Genomic DNA, 18,273 nt, shown 5'->3' with positions numbered 1-18,273 from the left:
TTCCCATTACTTGGATTTTTAGATATGACTGAAGGATAGGCCAGAATGATTTATGTGAACAATGAAATTCTACTGAATTTTTGTTCCCTTTTTCCTTTTTCTTTTTGATAGTGGCTTTTAAAATTACTTTGGAAGAACTATGAATATTTCCTCCATAACTTAAGATAAGGTTTTGTCAGTTTTGAGGGGCCTGGGTGGCTCAGTCGGTTAAGCATCCAACTCTCGGTTTCAGTTCAGGTAGTGGTCGCAGGGTCCTGGGATCAAGCCTCGGGTAGGGCTCCCCACTCAGCATGGAGACTGCTTTAGATTCTCTCTCCCTCTCCCTCTGCACCTTCTGCTTGTGCTTTCTCTCGCAAATAAATAGAATCTTAAAAAAAAAGATAAGGCTTTGCCAGTTTTTTTTTTTTTTTTTTAAGATTTTATTTATTAGGGAGAGCTTGCATAAGCACGGGGAGGGGCAGAGGGAGAAGCAGAGTCCCCACTGAACAGGGAGCCTCACACACTGCCTGACTCCAGAACCCCAGAATCACAACCTGAGCTGAAGGCTGATGTCCAACCAACTGAGCCATGGAGGTGCCCCCAAGGTTTTGTCAGTTTCAATTAAAAAATAAAAATCGATGAAGTGAACAGTGCTAACATTTATAAAGATGATTTCAGAACAGATTGTACCTTACAATGTTGTATCTTTAAAATTCAAGATTATGATTTTTCCCAAGTGATTATTTTTACCTATATGGAATGCATACCCTAATATAGTACTTAGCAGAGTGAATTTTTGTTTTGTTTTCATTTGATTTTCTCCTCCACTGGGGCTGTGAGCTAAGTGGCCTCTCTGGTTCATTGCTGCAGCATAGGGTAGGGATTGCAAGAGTATTTGTTGAATAATGCATGTTCAGATGCATGTGGAAAATTGTGGAAGCCTATTAAAATTTACCATCCTGTGATTTTTATTACTTTGTGCCTTAAAATTCGTATTGCCTTATAGAGCTAAAAGTGCTTTGTTTTGTGGATCTGAATTATGTTGACCAGAAATGTTCCATTTAAGGGCAATACTTTTATCCAAAATGGTAATAAAAATATTCACTCACTGGTCCAGGAGAGACCCCACCTGATTGGAAGGACAGCACCTGTCAGGCATACCTGTGCTTTCTGCCTGAACATCAGTTTCTCTATACCTTGCAGAGCGTGGTGAGACTTTAGCCTCTTTAGTTAGTCTGATCTTCTTGGGTCCTACTCCTGTGGGCTGTCAGCAGCAGAGTAGTTTTTTATGGAATATCGCCCAAAGAGCAGTATTTGAAAAGTGTTCTCTGCAGTGCCACCTGAGCTCAGGACAGTGGGGTGTTTGGTGACTTTTTTTCTGGGCGGCCTCAGTCATGGGAAGGGAGTGCATTTGTTGAAGCTGGAGCTGTGGAAGTGATTGTGGAGGGAGTTTAGAGCAAAATGGGTCAGCAAGAGGAGAGTTACAGGACATCTCTGAACAAGTGATGAGATGACATTGACCATCACTTTGGTTTTGTACTGGGGCAGGATCAGGACAGCATGGACAGCCTTGGAGTGTGGGGCCGGGCAGCCAAATGATGAAGCTGATGGGGTTCCAGCAGTATGTGCACTGAACGCTCCTGTCCCTCACCCAGAACCAGCCTGTCCACCACCTCTCTGTGGTTTCGTTTGGTTTTTAAAATGCTCGTGTATGTTACATTCGCTTTACCATTTAGATGGGACAAAGAATAATTTATATTTTTAGATTTTAGTGGGAATTTCATGTAAATTGTCCAGTGAAGTTAACAAGTTAACAAGTTAACAAGGGCTTCCTGCGTACCAAGCCCCATACTCAGTGGGGAGAGAATAGAGCAGAACACTCCAGCACCAAGCCACTGGGAGTGTTGCTGTCCTTTGGGCTGCATAGCAGTATTTGTTGAAAGAACAAGCTATGCATGATCAAGGAGGAGGGAAAAGGAAGACTAAAATGAGAATGATCTGAGGCTTTTTAAGACTCAAATTTACAACTCCAGCTGAAGTTTTCTGGGTCATCAGCTTTTGGGGAATCATGAATATTGGAAGAAATGGCAAAGATACCTAAAAGATAAATGGCCCATTCCATTAAAGAAAGGTAGATTCAGGGCCACTTCAACTGATGTCTCATGACAACCTTAGCAAATTCTCATATTAAAAATTATTATTATACTTTAAGATTTTACTTATTTATTTGAGAGTACAGAGCGAAAGTGAGAGGGAGAAGTAGACTTCCAGCTGAGCAGCGACCCGGATGTGGGACTCGATCCCAGGGCCCTGGGATCATGACCTGAGCTGAAGGCAAACATTTAACCGACGGAGCCACTCAGGGCCCTAAAAATTGTTTTTAAGTGCATAGCAAGGAAAGCAATGAAGACTAAGGAGACACTGTAGGTTTACTAAGTGCAACTTGTTTAAAAAGGAAAACAAAAATTAATTGTGCATTTAATACGGTTTCTAGACTAAGTGGTCAAGATGAAATGTTGATATTTTTCCTGACTTCATCAAGGTATTTAACACCATCTCTGAAAATCTCCCTGAGCGCAAGATGGCGTAACATGGTCATATGATATGGTTTGAATCACAGCCGGACTGTGGAACAGTTCCCACAGAGCTCTGACTTTAATGGGCTGGTGTCAACTTGAAGGGAGCCCTGCCCGCTTAATGCGGAGTGAATTCATGGTAGTACCGCTCTGAGGGGACGCGAGTGCTGGGAGTAGGGAAGGCACACTGCAGAATGGCCTGGCTGGGAAGGTAGACTTTAACAGTTCGCTCGCTTTTGCAAAGTGAACTCACCCTTGAGGATGAGGGGGGAGAGACTTGAAGTCGTAGATACGGTATCTTGGTTTGTTTTTGTGTGTGTGTGTGTGTATGTGTGTGTGTGTGTGTGTTTAAATGCTTAGTATTTTGTTTGGGTTTTGGTTGTTTTAATTGCTTTTAGTCTCAGAGGGAGTTGACCCGCACGATATGCCTGACAAATAAGAATCCCCTTCAGTGTTTGTGTTCTCAGTGACCAGAGTGAGGGAGGTGAAAATCCCATTGTGTTGGGTGGGCTGTGTCTGGAATGGTGGCTTCAGATGGGGGGAAGGAGGCTGCTGTTAGGGAGCCCGTGATGGCAGACTTCTCAGAGGAGGAAGAGCTTTCTGTGAGGCCTTTGGAGGAGGAAGGGGTGAAAACGCTGGGGCTGGCTAGTCTGGACTGTGGGGTCCCCTTTGGGGACATCTCCATCTCCCTGGCTTTGAGCAGCTTCTGGGTGGTAGAGGAGTTAGGTTTATTCTCCTGGATGCATTTGAGGCAGAAACCGGTGGAAACTGGCCTGCAAGCTGATGGAGGTATGTGAGCAGAACTTGCATGTGGGAGACATTGAGTAGCAGCATCTTTCTCTTGGGTTTCCATTAAGTTTGAGACCAGTGACCGGATTCATGTCCTTTTCATTACCACTTCATTTAGGACTTGACCCTTAGCTCCTTGGATCTTCTTTTATAAAACCAGTTTATTTTTGTTTTTATTTTTATATTTTTCTTTCTGTTTTGAACTTTTAAACCTATATAACAGCAAAAAGCTTCGTACATTGAAAGACTTTTATATTGTTTCTTTGGATTTACCAGCTGTTAGCACTTTGCCATATTTGCTGTGCAGTTGTGTATTTATCCATTTATCTTTTTCTCTCTTGTTTTTTGGGCATCTTCGAAAGTAAGCTATGGTCATCAGAGCAATTTAACTCACTTAACTACTTCCTCATCTATCTCCTCTAAGTACAAGGACATTGTCCTACAGAACCACAATAGAGTTCTCCAACCCAAGAAATTATGTAAATACATTCCATATTCAGATTTTTCTAGTTGTCTCCAGAAGCATCTTTAAAACTTGAAGCCTTTGTTTGTTTACTTGCTTTTATTTACTTATCCAGAATCTAGTCATGACTTAACCTTAGAGTTCTTGACATTTTGAATTCCTAGCCCTAACCCTCTGGAGCATCTGGTTCTTTTTTTTTTAAGATTTTATTTATTTATTTGACAGGCAGAGATCATAAGTAGGCAGAGAGGCGGAGAGAGAGAGGTGGAAGCAGGGTCCCTGCTGAGCAGAGAGCCTGATGCGGGGCTCGATCCCAGGACCCTGGGATCATGACCTGAGCCGAAGGCAGAGGCTTTAACCCCCTGAGCCACCCAGGTGCCCCGGGAGCATATGGTTCTTTAGGACTAGATTGGGCCTGGACATCTGTCTTTTCCTAATTTTTTAATATGAAAATATTCAAACCTTCAAGACAGTTATAAGAAAAGCTCATTTAGATTCACCAGTTGTTAATATTTTGATACCTTTGTATTCTCTATTTGTCTCTCTAGAAAAACACATCATTTTATTCATTTTGCTGCTGAACATTTCAAAGGTAAATCGTAATACTTTACCCCATAATACTTTAAGTCGTACTAATATCCTTCAACTTTTTTCCTAAGGATGAGGATATCCTCCAACATAGTCAGAATGAATTTATCACACTTGAGAAATTTAACACCGCTTTAGTACTGTTACCTAACCTAAAGTCCATATTCAGATTTTCCTAATTTATTCCAATAATGACTTTTTTTTTTAAGATTTTATTTATTTGACAGGGAGAGATCACAAGTGGGCAGAGAGGCAAGCAGAGAGAGAGAGAGAGAGGAGGAAGCAGGCTCCCTGCAGAGCAGAGAGCCCGATGTGGGACTCGATCCCAGGACCCTGAGATCATGACCTGAGCCGAAGGCAGAGAGGCTTAACCCACTGAGCCACCCAGGTGCCCCTCCAGTAATGACTTTAAACTGACCCTCCAGCCTACCTTTAAATTCTTAATGTCTATTTTACATGCAGATTTGTTCCATTAAATTATATTCCGCCCCGCAATGCTCATAGGTAAACTATATGCCTTCTCTGTAAAACGTGTTGCCTTTTGTGATTTTCTAAAGATTTTACCATGTATTCAATGTGAAGATTACAATAAAGGGAAATTTTTCGATTTCTTCAGTGGTCTGGTATTTTAAATTTGTGGGTCATTAAAAGTTGGGGGAAACAAATACACTGGTAAACTAGTTTTTGAAAAAAAGTTAAGGGGTTCAAGTGTTGGGAGGGCTGTCAGGTAACAGAAGAATTAGATAGAACTAGCTTAGAATTTGTTTTTGTGACTCATAATAGCTAATGGAGACATTCCTTAAAATTATCAAAATTTCTTTTGCTTTTACTTGCTGTGATACCTACCCTTAAGCGACATTTAGTTGACACCGTGTCTTTGACCTGGTCTTTGACTCTGTGACCTTCCTCCTTGCTGGCACAGTGTTTGAGCTAGTGACACGGCTTCTGTCAGTGATTGTCACAGGTCCACAAACTGGAATAGATGTCCCATTTCAGAATATGAAGCATGGAGCCCTGTTAAAGTTTAAGTTAGATTTTCTAGTTTGGTAATAAGTAAAAAAATAAAATTTTGATAACATCAAAATTAAAAACTTTAACCCATCAAATGAATAGGAAAGTCATAGCCTGGTAGAAAATTTTCTAACACATAGATCTGTTAAAGGAAAGGTATCTAGGAAATACAAGGAACTCCTACAATTCAATTTGAAAAGGCAATAAAAAAATAGGCAAAAGATTTGAACAGACAGTTCCCCAAGAAAGGATAAATGGCCAATAAGCACATCAAGAAAATGCTCAAACGTTGATCCTTAGGAGAATGCCAATTAAACCATAGTGAGATACAACTGCATACTCACCAGAATGGCCAATATTAAGAAGACTGACAACACCGAATGTTTTGGCAAAATCCTAGAACAAAAGAACTCTCATACCTTCTTGGTATGTATATAAAATGGTAGAACCACTTTGGGGAAAGATCTGGTATAATGCTGAATGTACACGCGGGCTGTGATCCTGCAATTTCTAGTAATTTAACCCAAGTGAAATGCAGGCGTGTATTTCTAATATGCAGTCAATAGTCTTGTATAGGAATATTCCTAACAGCTTTCTTTGTAATAGTCCGAAATGGGGAACAGTCCAGATTTCTGCCAATAACAGAACGGCCTGATAAACAAAGGAATGCTACCCAGCCACAGAAGAGAATAAACTGCTACTACACAGAACGCACTTGGTTCCCAGGAACATAAAGCGAAGGGAGGGAAGCCTTACACAAACAGGGACATATGGTGCCATGCCATTTTAAGAAATTTCAAGAATTTTTTGACCTACAGTGAAAAAAAAGAAAGGAAAACAAAGAGGCTGCCTCTGGGGTTGGGGTTGGGGGGAAGGTGACTGGAAAGGGCTATGGGAGAACTTAGGAGTGGTGTTAATGTTCTGTGTTTTGACAGGGATTTGGGGTACACAGTGTGTATTTTTGTGAAAACTCGGAATGTACACTTAAAATTAGAGCATTTCATTTCATATAAATTGCACATTAAAAACGATAAAGAAATATTAAACTGCAGTTTATGATATAGAAGCTGAAGTACTTAGGGGAAGTGAACCAATGTCTGCAGTTCATTTTGAGCTATGTTATACAGATAACATAGGCTCGTTGATGGGTGCAGGGGGGTGAATGGACACGACGTAAGCGTTGTAATAAAATGTTCGTGGTAGAAGCCAAGTTGCTGTATATGGGTATGCTTGGTAAAATTCTCTCAGCTTTCTTGTGTGCTTGAAAATTTCCATAATAGAACATTGGGAAATGACTCATATGTTGTTTTTTGAGGCATATGAAATAGCCATTTGGGGGGGCGCAGAGTGGTCAAATACTGGCAGGTGTTCATGGGCTGCCCTAATACGTGCATCCACGTTTTGTAGCTGTTGCATTTAGCAGTCTTTTTCTGACAGGGTGATGATAGACAGTGTCATTTTCTTCTAGTCCTTGTGCTTAGCTGGGCTAGATTAGTCCGTGGGTGGCAGAGGCTCTTGACTGTCTTTGGGGCCGATTCCTTAACATGCCAGCCAACTCTGCCTGTTCTAGTCTGTTTGGTTTATATCAGATCTCACTTCCAAAGCGGAGTTTCTTATCTATTAGCAGTGAGGCAAGAGGGCCTCTCTCTATGTGGTCTGCTTTGGGGCAGTGCCCTCTTCTAGTTTTTTGGCCTATAATTTTCCAATAATTTGACTCTAAAATCCGTATGTTTTGCAGTTTACACAAGAATCTACTGTATTTTGTGCTAGGGCTTTCATATACCCCTTCCCTCTCTTCCCATTTGCATCTATAGGACACTTTATCATAAATGTTGAATTGTTTTGTCCTAGAAGTGGAAACTGGTGAGGAAGGACACCTTTGGATCTTTTGCTTTCTAAAGTGGTTAAGGTCAAAAAGCCTTTGGGGACACAGCTGCAAATCAGTTGTGGTCATACCTGTTGGCTTTGTGACCTGGTCTCATTGCCTCACCACTGGAGTTAAATGAGTGGGACTAGGCTTTTTCTTTTTCATGTTACTCTTTTTAGTTTTGGAAAAAGAACTTTTTGTTTGTTTCCTTGAACAACTTTTCACTACCTCAGAGTTTCTGAGTGGACACCACAGCTCAGTTTTCTTTATACCTTCTGCTACTTCCAGTTCAGCAGCAGACTGTCTCATTTTGAACTCCATAGTAACTGATCACCACTAATAACTCTTACCCACATACAGATGACCGATTAGCCAAGGAGTGCTTTTTCCCCCAAGTGTTTTCTCTTTCTCGAGTCCTCTGTAGGGAGAACTGATTAAGTTGAAAGCACTAACCTGTTGGATGTGGTGGGGGGAATGAGTTTTGGAGTTCACTACCATTTATATCATGATTTTAGCATTTCACTAATGGACCTTTGGGAAATCACAGATCCATAAGATGATTGATGGACCTGTGTTCATCACTGCTGAAAAGAATGACTGAATCCAGAACACAAACACAGGTGTACCTGGAACAGTGGTTCCTCAACCTGGGGTTCCAAAGAGTAATAAAGGTTCCAAAAAATAAAGGGAGGCTGTTATAGATAGTTGTGGCTCATATTTCACTTTCCCTTACACTGGTGAAAATGTAAATGACTTTCTCAATTTCGTTTTACTAAATTGTAATACCCTTTGTCATTCCCTTAGCCACTCGTGTCTTTTCTGTATGGAATTAGTCAGGAGAGCAGTGTGAGGCATCTGACCATGGGGCCAGGTGCATGGGGCTGCAGCGTCCTTCCAACTTGGGCCTTCTTATGTTCAACATAGGTGACAGTCACCGAAGATGGATCAGTGAGGAATTTTTCTGACACAAAGCAATGAATACTTGCTTGTAGACCAGTTTGAGTTCATGACCAGTGTTTGGTGAACACTGAGCTTCTTTTTTAATATTTCTCTTAACTATTTGTAAGTCTTTTCCTATTGCGAGTTCGTTTTAACATAACTCATGGAGATGGAGAAAAATTGAAGTGACGTGGCATTTGTTGGACTAAACTTTGCACCCTTATTTCTCATGTTAGCAGAAAGAGGTTTGATTACTCATAATAATCAAGAATTTGAGAAGTTTATGCATTTAACAAGTGTTTATGGAATTCTTACAAGGTATAAGGCAAATGTACAGTAATCAACAAGGCAGATGCGGTCCTTGGCTTTATGAAACTTGCATTCTGGAGGAAGAAAGAGATTTAAGAACTAAATACCAATGAAGTAAATTTAGGAAGAAGTACATACTACCATGAGAGCATATTAGAAAGCGCTCTCACAGGAATGAATATACAATAGAAAAAGGGTATTCTCTTCAACAAATGATGTTGGGGAAACTGGACCACTTTCTTTCACTGTACACAAAAATAAACTCACAATGGATTAAGGACCTGCCCTGAATGTGAGACCTGAAGCCGTGAAAATCCTTGGAGCGAGAACAGGCAGTAATTTCTCTGACGTTGGCCATAGCGACATTTTTTCTAGATATGTCTCCTGAGGAAAGAGAAATAAAAATAAAAATAAACTTTAGGACTACATCAAAAGAAAAAGTTGCTGCACAATGAAACAGTCAAAAGAATGGAAAGGCAGTCTGTGAATGGGGGAAGGTATTTGCCAGTGACATAGCTGATAAAGGGTAAGTATCCAGGATCTATAAAGAATTGATTCCATTCAACACCCAAAAAACAAATATTCCATTTAATAAAAAGTGGGCAGAACACTTGAACAGACACCTCTCTGGAGAAGACGTACAAATGGCCAACAGACACATGAAAAGATGGTCAACATGATTCATCATCAGGGAACTGCAAATCAAAACTACAGTGAGATCTTACTTAACCTCATACCTGTGAGAATGCCTAAAATAAAAAACACAACAAGCAACAAATGGTGGTGAGGATGTGGAGAAAAGGGAATCCTCTTGCACTGTGTGGGAATGCAAACTGCTGCAGCCACTCTGGAAAATAGTACGGAGGTTCCTCAAAAAATTAAAAATAGAATTACCCTATGATCCAGTAATCACACTACTAGATATTTACCCTGAAAGTACTAATTCAGACGGATATATGTACCCCAGTGCTTATTGCAGCATTATTTACCATAGCCAAACTATGGAAGCAACCCAAGTGTCCAATGATAGATGAACGGATAATGAAGATGTGGTATATGTATATAATGGAATATTATCTAGCCATGACAAAGAATGAAATCTTGCCATTTACAATACCATGGATAGAGCTAAAGGGTATAACACTAAGTGAAATAAGCCAGTCAGAGAAAGACAAATACCAGGTGATTTCACTCATATGTGGAATTTAAGAAACAAAACAAACGAGCCAAGGAAAAGAGAGAGTGGCAAACCAAGAAACACTCTTCATTATAGAGAATAAATTGATAGTTGCCAGAGGAGAGGTGAGTGAGGGATGGGGGAAATAGGAAATGGGGATTAAAGAATATACTTAAAAATAATAATAATAAATAATAAATAAGTATAATAAATAAATAATATAATAATAAATGTAATAAATAAATAATAAATAAAATGATAAATAAAAAATAAAAATAAAAAAATAAATTAAACAAATAAGAATAAAAATAATAATAATAAAAGAGAGAAACAACAGAAAAAGAAAATGCTGTTACAGTATTTTGGGAGGGTTCCTTGAAGAGGCGGGATTTAAGCAGAATAAGCAGGAGGTAGTTAGGCTGGGGAAAAATATATGGTGTTCCACCAGTGTTGATGTTCAGGAAGAGAGCATAGCCTATGCAGAGACCCTGCGACAGGACCAGAGTGGGGTGAGTTTTTTTGTTTGTTTGTTTTTTTGTATCTGGAACTTAACGCAGCTACAGGAAATGACACAAAATGAAAGCCAGAGTGTCAGGCTGGGGCCTAGTCAAGGCTGTGGGCTTGTAGACCACATCAAAAGTTTTCATTTTATCCCGAGAATAGTGTGAAGTCATTCAGGGGTTTTTAGAGGGTAATGATATAATTGGATTGGAAAAAAAAAAACATCGTGGGCGTACCTGGGTGGCTCAGTTCGTTAAGCATCCAACTCTTGATTTCGGCTCTGGTCATGATCTCAGGCTCGTGGGATGGAGATCTGTGTCAGACTCCGTGCTCAGAGGGCAGTCTGGTTAAGATTCTCTCTGTCCCTCTGCACCCCCACCCTGTGCATACTCACATGCGCACGCTCTGTCTCTCTCAAATTAATAAATACATCCTTAAAAAAAGAAAAAGTATTGTGGCTGATGAATGGAACAATAAAGGTATGTTAAAGTATTGCGGTAGCCTAGGAAATGATGGTAGTGAGGATTTGGGCAACCTCAGTAGAGAGGCAGAAAGACGGGTGATTTGAGACACAGTTTCCCATTTTTTTATGTCATGGCACGTATAGATGGTTTTTTAAAAAGTATCATACTGTGGTAAATAGGCAAGGATAACCCAGGGGCTGAGGGGAATTTGTACTCTGGCATAGTTGTAACCCATTTGTGTCAGTGTGATGGCTGCATCAGACTCTGAGAGTTGGGTGTTTGGGAAAAGAGGAAGAGAATGAAGTCAGGGATGAATCCCAGGTTTTTTGTTTAACCAAATACTTTGGTTTGATGGAAGTGCTTCTGAGATCTGGACAGCTAGAGAGGAGAGGGGAAAGATCGTGGGTTCAGTTGTGTTTATGCAGAGTTGAGTTTCTGTTAAGTGTTCAGATGGGATATTGAGTGGGCAGATATTCTTCTTTGAGGAGAGAATTTAAGCCATGTGGAGGGTGGCTCAAAGTCATCTAAGGAGATGGCATAGGACCAAGGCATACAGAATTTCCGCATTGAAAAGTCAACTAGAGGAGACTGAACTAGCAAAGGACATTGAGAATTAGAAAGGCCAAAAAGGTAGAAGATATACCAGATGATTCTGAAGCAATGAAAGTCAAGGAAGGAGAATGTTTAAGGAGGCAGAAGTCTCCTGAGAGGGCAAGTAAGATGAGGACTGAGAACGTTCCATGGGGTTCAGTGACCTGGAAGTCATAGGCATGACGTCAGAGCAACTGTACTGTGCAGAAGCTAGTGCGGGTCATGGGCCACCAGAAAGTGAAAGCAGAGAAGTAACAGCTCTGTTGAGAATGTCCTCTGTGACGGGGAGGAGAGAGGACAGGGGTAGGCTCTGGGCTTGAGTGGCTGCGGGTACAAGAGAGTGAGAAGATGAGCAGAGTGAGGGAGTCAAGGGCTTGGGATGAAAGCAGAGAATAGAGGTGGTGAATGGAGGTTAGTGATGGTTGGCAGTGCGGTGAAGGGTTTCCTGCTGAGACTTCTGTTCTCTGTGATATAAGAGGCGCTGGCATTTTCTGAGTATGAGAAAATAGACTAGGGGCAGAGTTGTTGGAAATAGCCCTTGTGGAGAGCAGGAGAGTGAGTGTTCTAGAGCCTGGGCGGGATTGACACGCAGCCCTGACGGCTGATTGGGGTTGGCTCCACTGTGTCTGTGCGTGACTTCCTTGGGTGTGCCTCGCTGCCCTTCCAGTCATAGGGAGGGAGAATAATGGAGTTCTTCCAGGGAGATATGGCGGATGGGAACCCTGAAGGGATAGAGGGACAAGGGGTTTAGTGAGTCAGGGAGTGATTTCACTGATGAACTGTGGACTCTTAAGATGGATATGGAAAGATGTAAAGGCAGGAGGCAAGGAGGTATTCAGAAGAAGGTCGAAACAAGAGAATTACAGGATCCAAGAAGAAGCTGTTGAGTAAACCAACTGGACAAGTGGGAGGGTTATGATCGGAGTGGGTGTTTTTATCCTATGTATCACACATTCGGCACAACCTAAATCTTCCAGCACTGAGGGGGGGGCACTGTGTTTAAGGAGATTTTTACTCACTGTGTGCTGAGTTGCCTTTTGTTATGTCTGTAATACTGGCTATTTAATATTAGGTTTCAAGTGGTAAAAGTTGCTCATGTTTGCTTTGGAGACTATACATACATGAAGAGGGGTATGTGTGTGTATGTGTATTTAAGAAATACATTTTTGGTATCTTACAGTACCCTGCAGTTCTCATGATGGGGTCATGCAAACAGACCTATCCTAGCAGGGTTGCAGGATCTGTGAGGATGATTGTACCAGGAAAGCTAGAGATATTTCAGCAAGGATGAAGATATGATTAGGAAGGTGAATTGAGGTGGGTTTATAAGAAGATCCACAGTAGGGATATAAGAGTGAATGGTGGACAGAGGATGGAGGGGAACAGGATCACTGGAGATGAAGGAACGGAAGAGAACTTGTCATATTTGCCACACACCACCATGTGGTGATGGCTAGTATGGAGGTCAAGACGTCACTGAGGGGCAAGGGCACTGGAGGTTGTCCATGACAGTGACGAGGGAGGGGGAGGGCAGTAGAGTTGGATGGCATGGGCCACAGACGAGCAGGGTTTTGTTGTTTTCTTTTTCAGGTGGTAAGGAAGTGATGGTCTAGAAATTGGTAAAAGCAAGAACTCTTTTCCTCCTCTTCCAGACCTTGAGAGTTAGAGCTGCACCCGATCACCTGGCTGGGAACCTGTTAGATATGCACAGTCTCAGGCCCCACTGACTCAGAAGCTCTGGGGGTGGGCTCACACTCTGTGTTGTGGCAAGCCCTCCAGGAGACTCCAGTGTGCTGGTGAGAGCCATTGCTGCCAGTGATAGCTTGCTTGGGTGCGGGGAGGGAAGTAGTCAGTGTGACCTGTGAGCTGTCTGATGGGTTTCCCCTGGTATGTTTTGGAAGCAGATAGAGATTGGACTTAGTATACATGAGACTTGGCTTTTCTGGTCTCCAGTGACGTCAGGCTGATAATAATAGTTTCAGAGCACATGTTAGATGTTTGGTCTTTGCCTGGACCTACGAACTTGCTATTAGCCCTAGCAGTGATTACAAGGACTGGTTCATTTATAACTTTACTTGTCATTGCTAGGGTTTTAAACACACGATTCACTGTATGCACATGTATTTATTTTTAAACTTTTCATAAACATCTCCTGTCATAAAAATAAATTGTTATTCTTTAGATTTTATTTATTTGACAGAGAGAGCGATCACAAGTAGGCAGAGAGGCAGGAAGAGAGAGAGGAGGAAGCAGGCTCCCCACTGAGCAGAGAGCCGGAAGCGGGCTTGATCCCAGGACCCTGGGATCATGACCTGAGCCAAAGGCAGAGGCTTTAACCCGCTGAGCCACCCAGGCGCCCCAATAAGTTGTTATTCTTGTAAGTGGTAGTTACAATTCAAAATTTCTTTTTCTTCAAGGAATGTGATTGATTGAATGTTATTTCAGATTTATCCTAATCATGCTTTCTAGAATACACAGCTGTGCCATTATTGTGACACTAAGGAGGGAAAACATTTTATGAAAAAACTGCAAAACTTGTAAAATGTGAAGGAGAAGGTTGTGTAGATGTGTGTGATTTGTCGAGGGGTTATCACTGGAGCTGTGTTAAAAGGCCTCAGGGATGAGGTGTATGCGGATTTAGTAGGTGTGACTCCTGTCTCAGTTCAGCGTTGGCCACAGACCTGTAACTGGGATGCAGCTGGCTTGGCACAGGCCAAGGGAGGGAAGGATGGGAGGGAAGGAACCCCAGCAGCTTGGGCAGCCTGGAGGCAGGCTGGCCTCATGAAAAAGAGCTGGGATTGGAGATGTGGAGGCTGTGTGTGCGTCCTGTTTGGTTTGCATCATTGGTTCGAACCAGTGATTGGTTCATTGGTCATGTGTTGCCTGGATGAGTTCAACAAACATTGATTTCGCATGCCCGATTTATGCCAGGACACATTTTAAAGATGAGGAAGTTGAGGCCCCCAAATTTAATGTCTTCCCCAAATTGAAGTTAGTGAAGAAGCCAGGAATCGAATTAGGTTCCTTAAGTCTGAAACGGGCTATGGCCCTCCCCCGTGTGAGTATAGTGGCTTGGTTTCCTGTGGCCCAGGGACAGGTCTCTTGTCACACACCCTCTCTCTGAAAACAATAAAACAAAGGAAAGCCTCCAAAATACTAAATTTGCATGATGGCAGTCATCTTAAATCCCTGTCAACAAGTGAGCCACTATCATGTAAGTGTTAGCAAGCCCTAACTTCAGCAGGACAGATCTTTGAGGACAGGAAAGGGAAACTGGAAATGGCTTTTGGTCAGAGGACACCTAAGACACTTGTCAGTTTTGTTTAGTTGGCCCCGATGCCTTGTTTGCTCTGTTTCTAGTCAAATATTGGGACCATACATTGCTGACTCCTCTTCAGACCATTTAAATGTTTAATTTGCAGGTGAAGCGTTCAATTTGACCGAAAATATTAAACACTCATAATAAATAATTTTGGAAGCCTGCTACCTTGCTCTGGATACTATTTGTGCTTAATTAATTATATACACTCATCAGAGCTCTGATGAATTCTGTGAACGGCTAATCTTAAATCAATGGATTAATGTTGGTAGCACTGGGCTGGTTTTATTTCACAGAAGGGACGATTTGGAGTTAGGGGTGGAGAGACCTGGAAAAAATCAGAATGTAGTTGCACACTCTCTTTCCAGTACCTTCTCTTGACGTCCTGTTTCCTAGATCACTGCTGTCATGCTAAAGGATTTCTTCTTTCCCTGTCCCCTCTCGCTCTCCCAGCCTCCCTTCCCGCCCTCCACGCTTTCATTCTCAGCTCCCTCTCCCTCCTTCTCTAGTGAAATTTCTTTTTTTTTTTTCTTTTGCTGTTGGAGGAATTAGACTTGGGATGGTAATGTCTGCATATCAGAATTCTGAAAGCATTAATTAATTTCTTACTATTTAGTGTTCTGTTTCACTCACACAAACTAAGTCATGGTCTTTTTCATGTAAGCATTTGATTAGGTTCTGAAGGGCCAGATCAAGCTGGTCCTGGGCATGGGGCCACATGTTACAGCAAGACTTGTTTCAGTTTTGAATGATTTGGTCGTTGGGCTGAAACCATTGAAGACGGATCCCAAGAAAACAAAACTGGCGGCACAATTTGTTCCATTTCCTTTTCTCCAAAATACTTTTTCTTTTTTGGGGGGGGTTTGGGATTTGGAAGACAGGACCAACCAAGAGGAATCCCATAAGTGGGAGAGAAAGGCTATTGCATTGTTAGGAGCATTTCAGCCTGAGTGATTAGCAGTATTTGGCCATGAGGAAGAGGCCTCTAAAAATAACTGGTGAGCAGAGTTTGCAGTCAGGTCCAATTTCAGTTCTAGAGGCCTTGCCTGTGGAGCAGTTGGCCAGGCTCAAGCTCTAGTAGGGAAGGGTGTTCGGCCTGCCTTATACCTGCTGATAGCGCTCTAGTTTTTGTCTTCCATCTGTATTATTCATGGATTGAAGCAACCAAAATGGCTGAAGGTAAAGGCGCATTTTTATTGTTTGGGTTAAAACTGGTTTAGGATCTAGCTGGCAAATTTTAGCTTTATTTTCAGTTGCGCACTCTTAAAAATATTTTTGGCTAAGTGCTTCGACCACATCTTCTGCATTTTCTATTTTAAACTACTGGAGACATGAACTTCTTATGGTAGCTAATTTTTTCATGGAGTAATCTGTCTTTAATCTGAATATGTTTTGGTGTCTTAAAATATCTTTTCGTATATTGTACTATCAGAGACTGCAGTTTACAAACTTCAGAAAAATGTACAAGTGGCCTTCCCTGGTTTTATAATTACAGTGAACTTAAAGAATGGTGTGTATTCAGATCTCAGGTTATAGGAAATTTAAGGCCTGTGTGAGTCTCAGCCTATATTAGCGAGCACATTTAATTGGTTTAAGCAAAGCTTGACTCAGACTTTACCATATGTGGAAACTGACCAAATTTTTGTGAAGGGGGCGTTCTGTGAGAAGTAAAGACAATAGGATTTTATTTTGTTTTTGTTTTTAAAATGTAATTATTAACTACAAATGTTCTTTAACAATGTGTCGAATTTACATTTTTTTTCCCCCTTACTTTGTAGGGTGAGAATCTCTTTCCACTTAATTGAAAGTAAGCTACATTAGCTCATTATGGTTTTGCTTTGTTTTTCAGTTTGTTTTGGACTTTTTATATTTGTTTTTATTTGTCACATTAGATAACCTTACTAGATTGGTAGAAACTGCCATAGTTCTGTTGTGGTGTATATGTTCACAAGCAGAACACCATCTCAAGACCTCAGATTTCTGTAGCCTTCCCATCCTGCTCATTATGTTGAAATTTTATTTAAGGAAAAAAAAAAGATGTTATTCAGACAGCTTCCAACTCTCAGCTGCCTAAGTGGCCACTGGAAGGAGTCTATTATTAGTATAGAGAATATGAGTATTCCTGCTCTGAACACTGGTGTGAGTAAATGGTTAGAATGGGTCACTTGACTGTTCTGATAAAGTACTTCATGTCGCCATGATGAACAATTTGAGATATGTATCTTGAGTTCTTTTATAAGACATTTCTCCCCTTTTCTGAGGATTATATAATCTGTGTAGTGAGTGAGGTAAGATAGGCAGTACTTCTGACTTACTGTTAACAGTTCTTGACTCCCAAATGCTGACATTTTGAACATGAAAAAATAATCAGTTTGATGAGTTGCTTGACAGTTTTTGTGCCTTTTTTTTTGTCAAAATTTTAAAAGTGTGGGGTTTATGTATAAATACAAACTTACCAGCAGAACTCAGACATGGTTGATTTGTAATTTAGTTTGTTGTAATCCAATTAAGTAATTGACTACCTCCTGTTCAGGTGCTGGGGTGTATCTTCTCTTTTCTTTTTCTTCAACCAAATGAATAAAAGGACCTATTGTCCCTAGCCCACATTTTGTAGAGAGACACATTTCATTGCTCACTGTGGTAATTTTCTGTGTTGGGTAGTATGTAACAACAGTTTTCTGATTTGGAGGTCATTACTTCTGCTGGGTCAACATGGAGAAAAATGAATCGTGTAGTTCTTGCCATATTCTTAACCCCGTTTAAAAAAATCTTCCTGACTAATCCCTAGGACTACGGGTCAAATAATGAGTCAGAAAATGAAATGAAGACTCTTGGTAATTTATTCTGATCTTGGGAAATAGGGTTAACTGCTAGACATTGCTCCAGAATATCTTTGGAACAAAGTACAGGTTTAAGGTTTGCTTAAGGTGTTTTAAACTCTTTTGAAATGTTTATCTTGTTATGCTTTTTTCAGTTAATTGGACAGGAAATAATCTGCCCCTTGGGACTAGGTATACCATATATACAAAGTGACACATCACAGGAATATTATTTGGTGTCAAATAAAAAGTTCCCCTAACAGAGATGTCTTGGGAAAGAGTCCTTTCTATAATTTACCGTTTGTTCCTTTGTGGAATTAGTAAATATTAACAGCAATAAGATGAATAATACTAGAATGACAATTTATTTGACATTAGAAAGGATAGATAAAGTATTGCTAATATTTTCATATTCTAGCTATTTACCCTTCTGTTGACATTCATCTTTTAAAGGGATAAATTTGTTTGGTAAATAGTACTGTAAATGAAAAATATTTCTAAGATTTATTATACCTTTTTTGCATTCTTAAACAGTTTAAAATAATATTTTAATGACAGACTCAATCTGAAGGTCATCATTCCCTTGTACTTAAGATTACTTTAAGGGCAATTTAAGATTATGATCTTTTACTTTTTTTTTTTCTTTAAAGATTTTATTTATTTGACTGAGAGAAACATGAGGAGAGAGAACACAAGCAGAGGGAGTGGGAGAGGGAGAAGCAGGCTTCCTGCTGAGCAGGAAGGTGGACATGGGGCTGGATTCCGGGACCCTAGGATCATGGTCTTAGCCAAAGTCAGATGCTTAACAGCTGAGCCTCCCAGGTGCCCCAAGATTATTTTAAGGACAGTTCGAGGTTTGCCTACAAGCATCAGTCATAGTC

General features: G+C 40.8%; 1 protein-coding gene across 4 annotated transcripts in view; it reads left to right on the top strand.

The window, feature by feature from the left end:
- Positions 1–18,273, top strand: part of ASPH (aspartate beta-hydroxylase) — a 215,430-nt gene that overhangs the window by 15,527 nt on the left and 181,630 nt on the right. The window contains exon 1 of one of the 4 annotated variants that reach the window (XM_032316774.1): positions 15,442–15,752. The exons of the other annotated variants lie outside the window; for them this stretch is intronic. Within the exon in view, the coding sequence (XP_032172665.1) occupies positions 15,743–15,752 (10 nt within the window). The 5' untranslated portion in view covers positions 15,442–15,742. Of the gene's footprint in view, positions 1–15,441; positions 15,753–18,273 lie in introns of those variants that run through there. 4 annotated transcript variants of the gene reach the window in all.

The sequence above is a fragment of the Mustela erminea genome, chromosome 16 (assembly GCF_009829155.1).
Source record: "Mustela erminea isolate mMusErm1 chromosome 16, mMusErm1.Pri, whole genome shotgun sequence".
Taxonomy (NCBI): Eukaryota; Metazoa; Chordata; class Mammalia; order Carnivora; family Mustelidae; genus Mustela; species Mustela erminea.
This window is presented reverse-complemented; position numbering and strand designations above follow the sequence as displayed.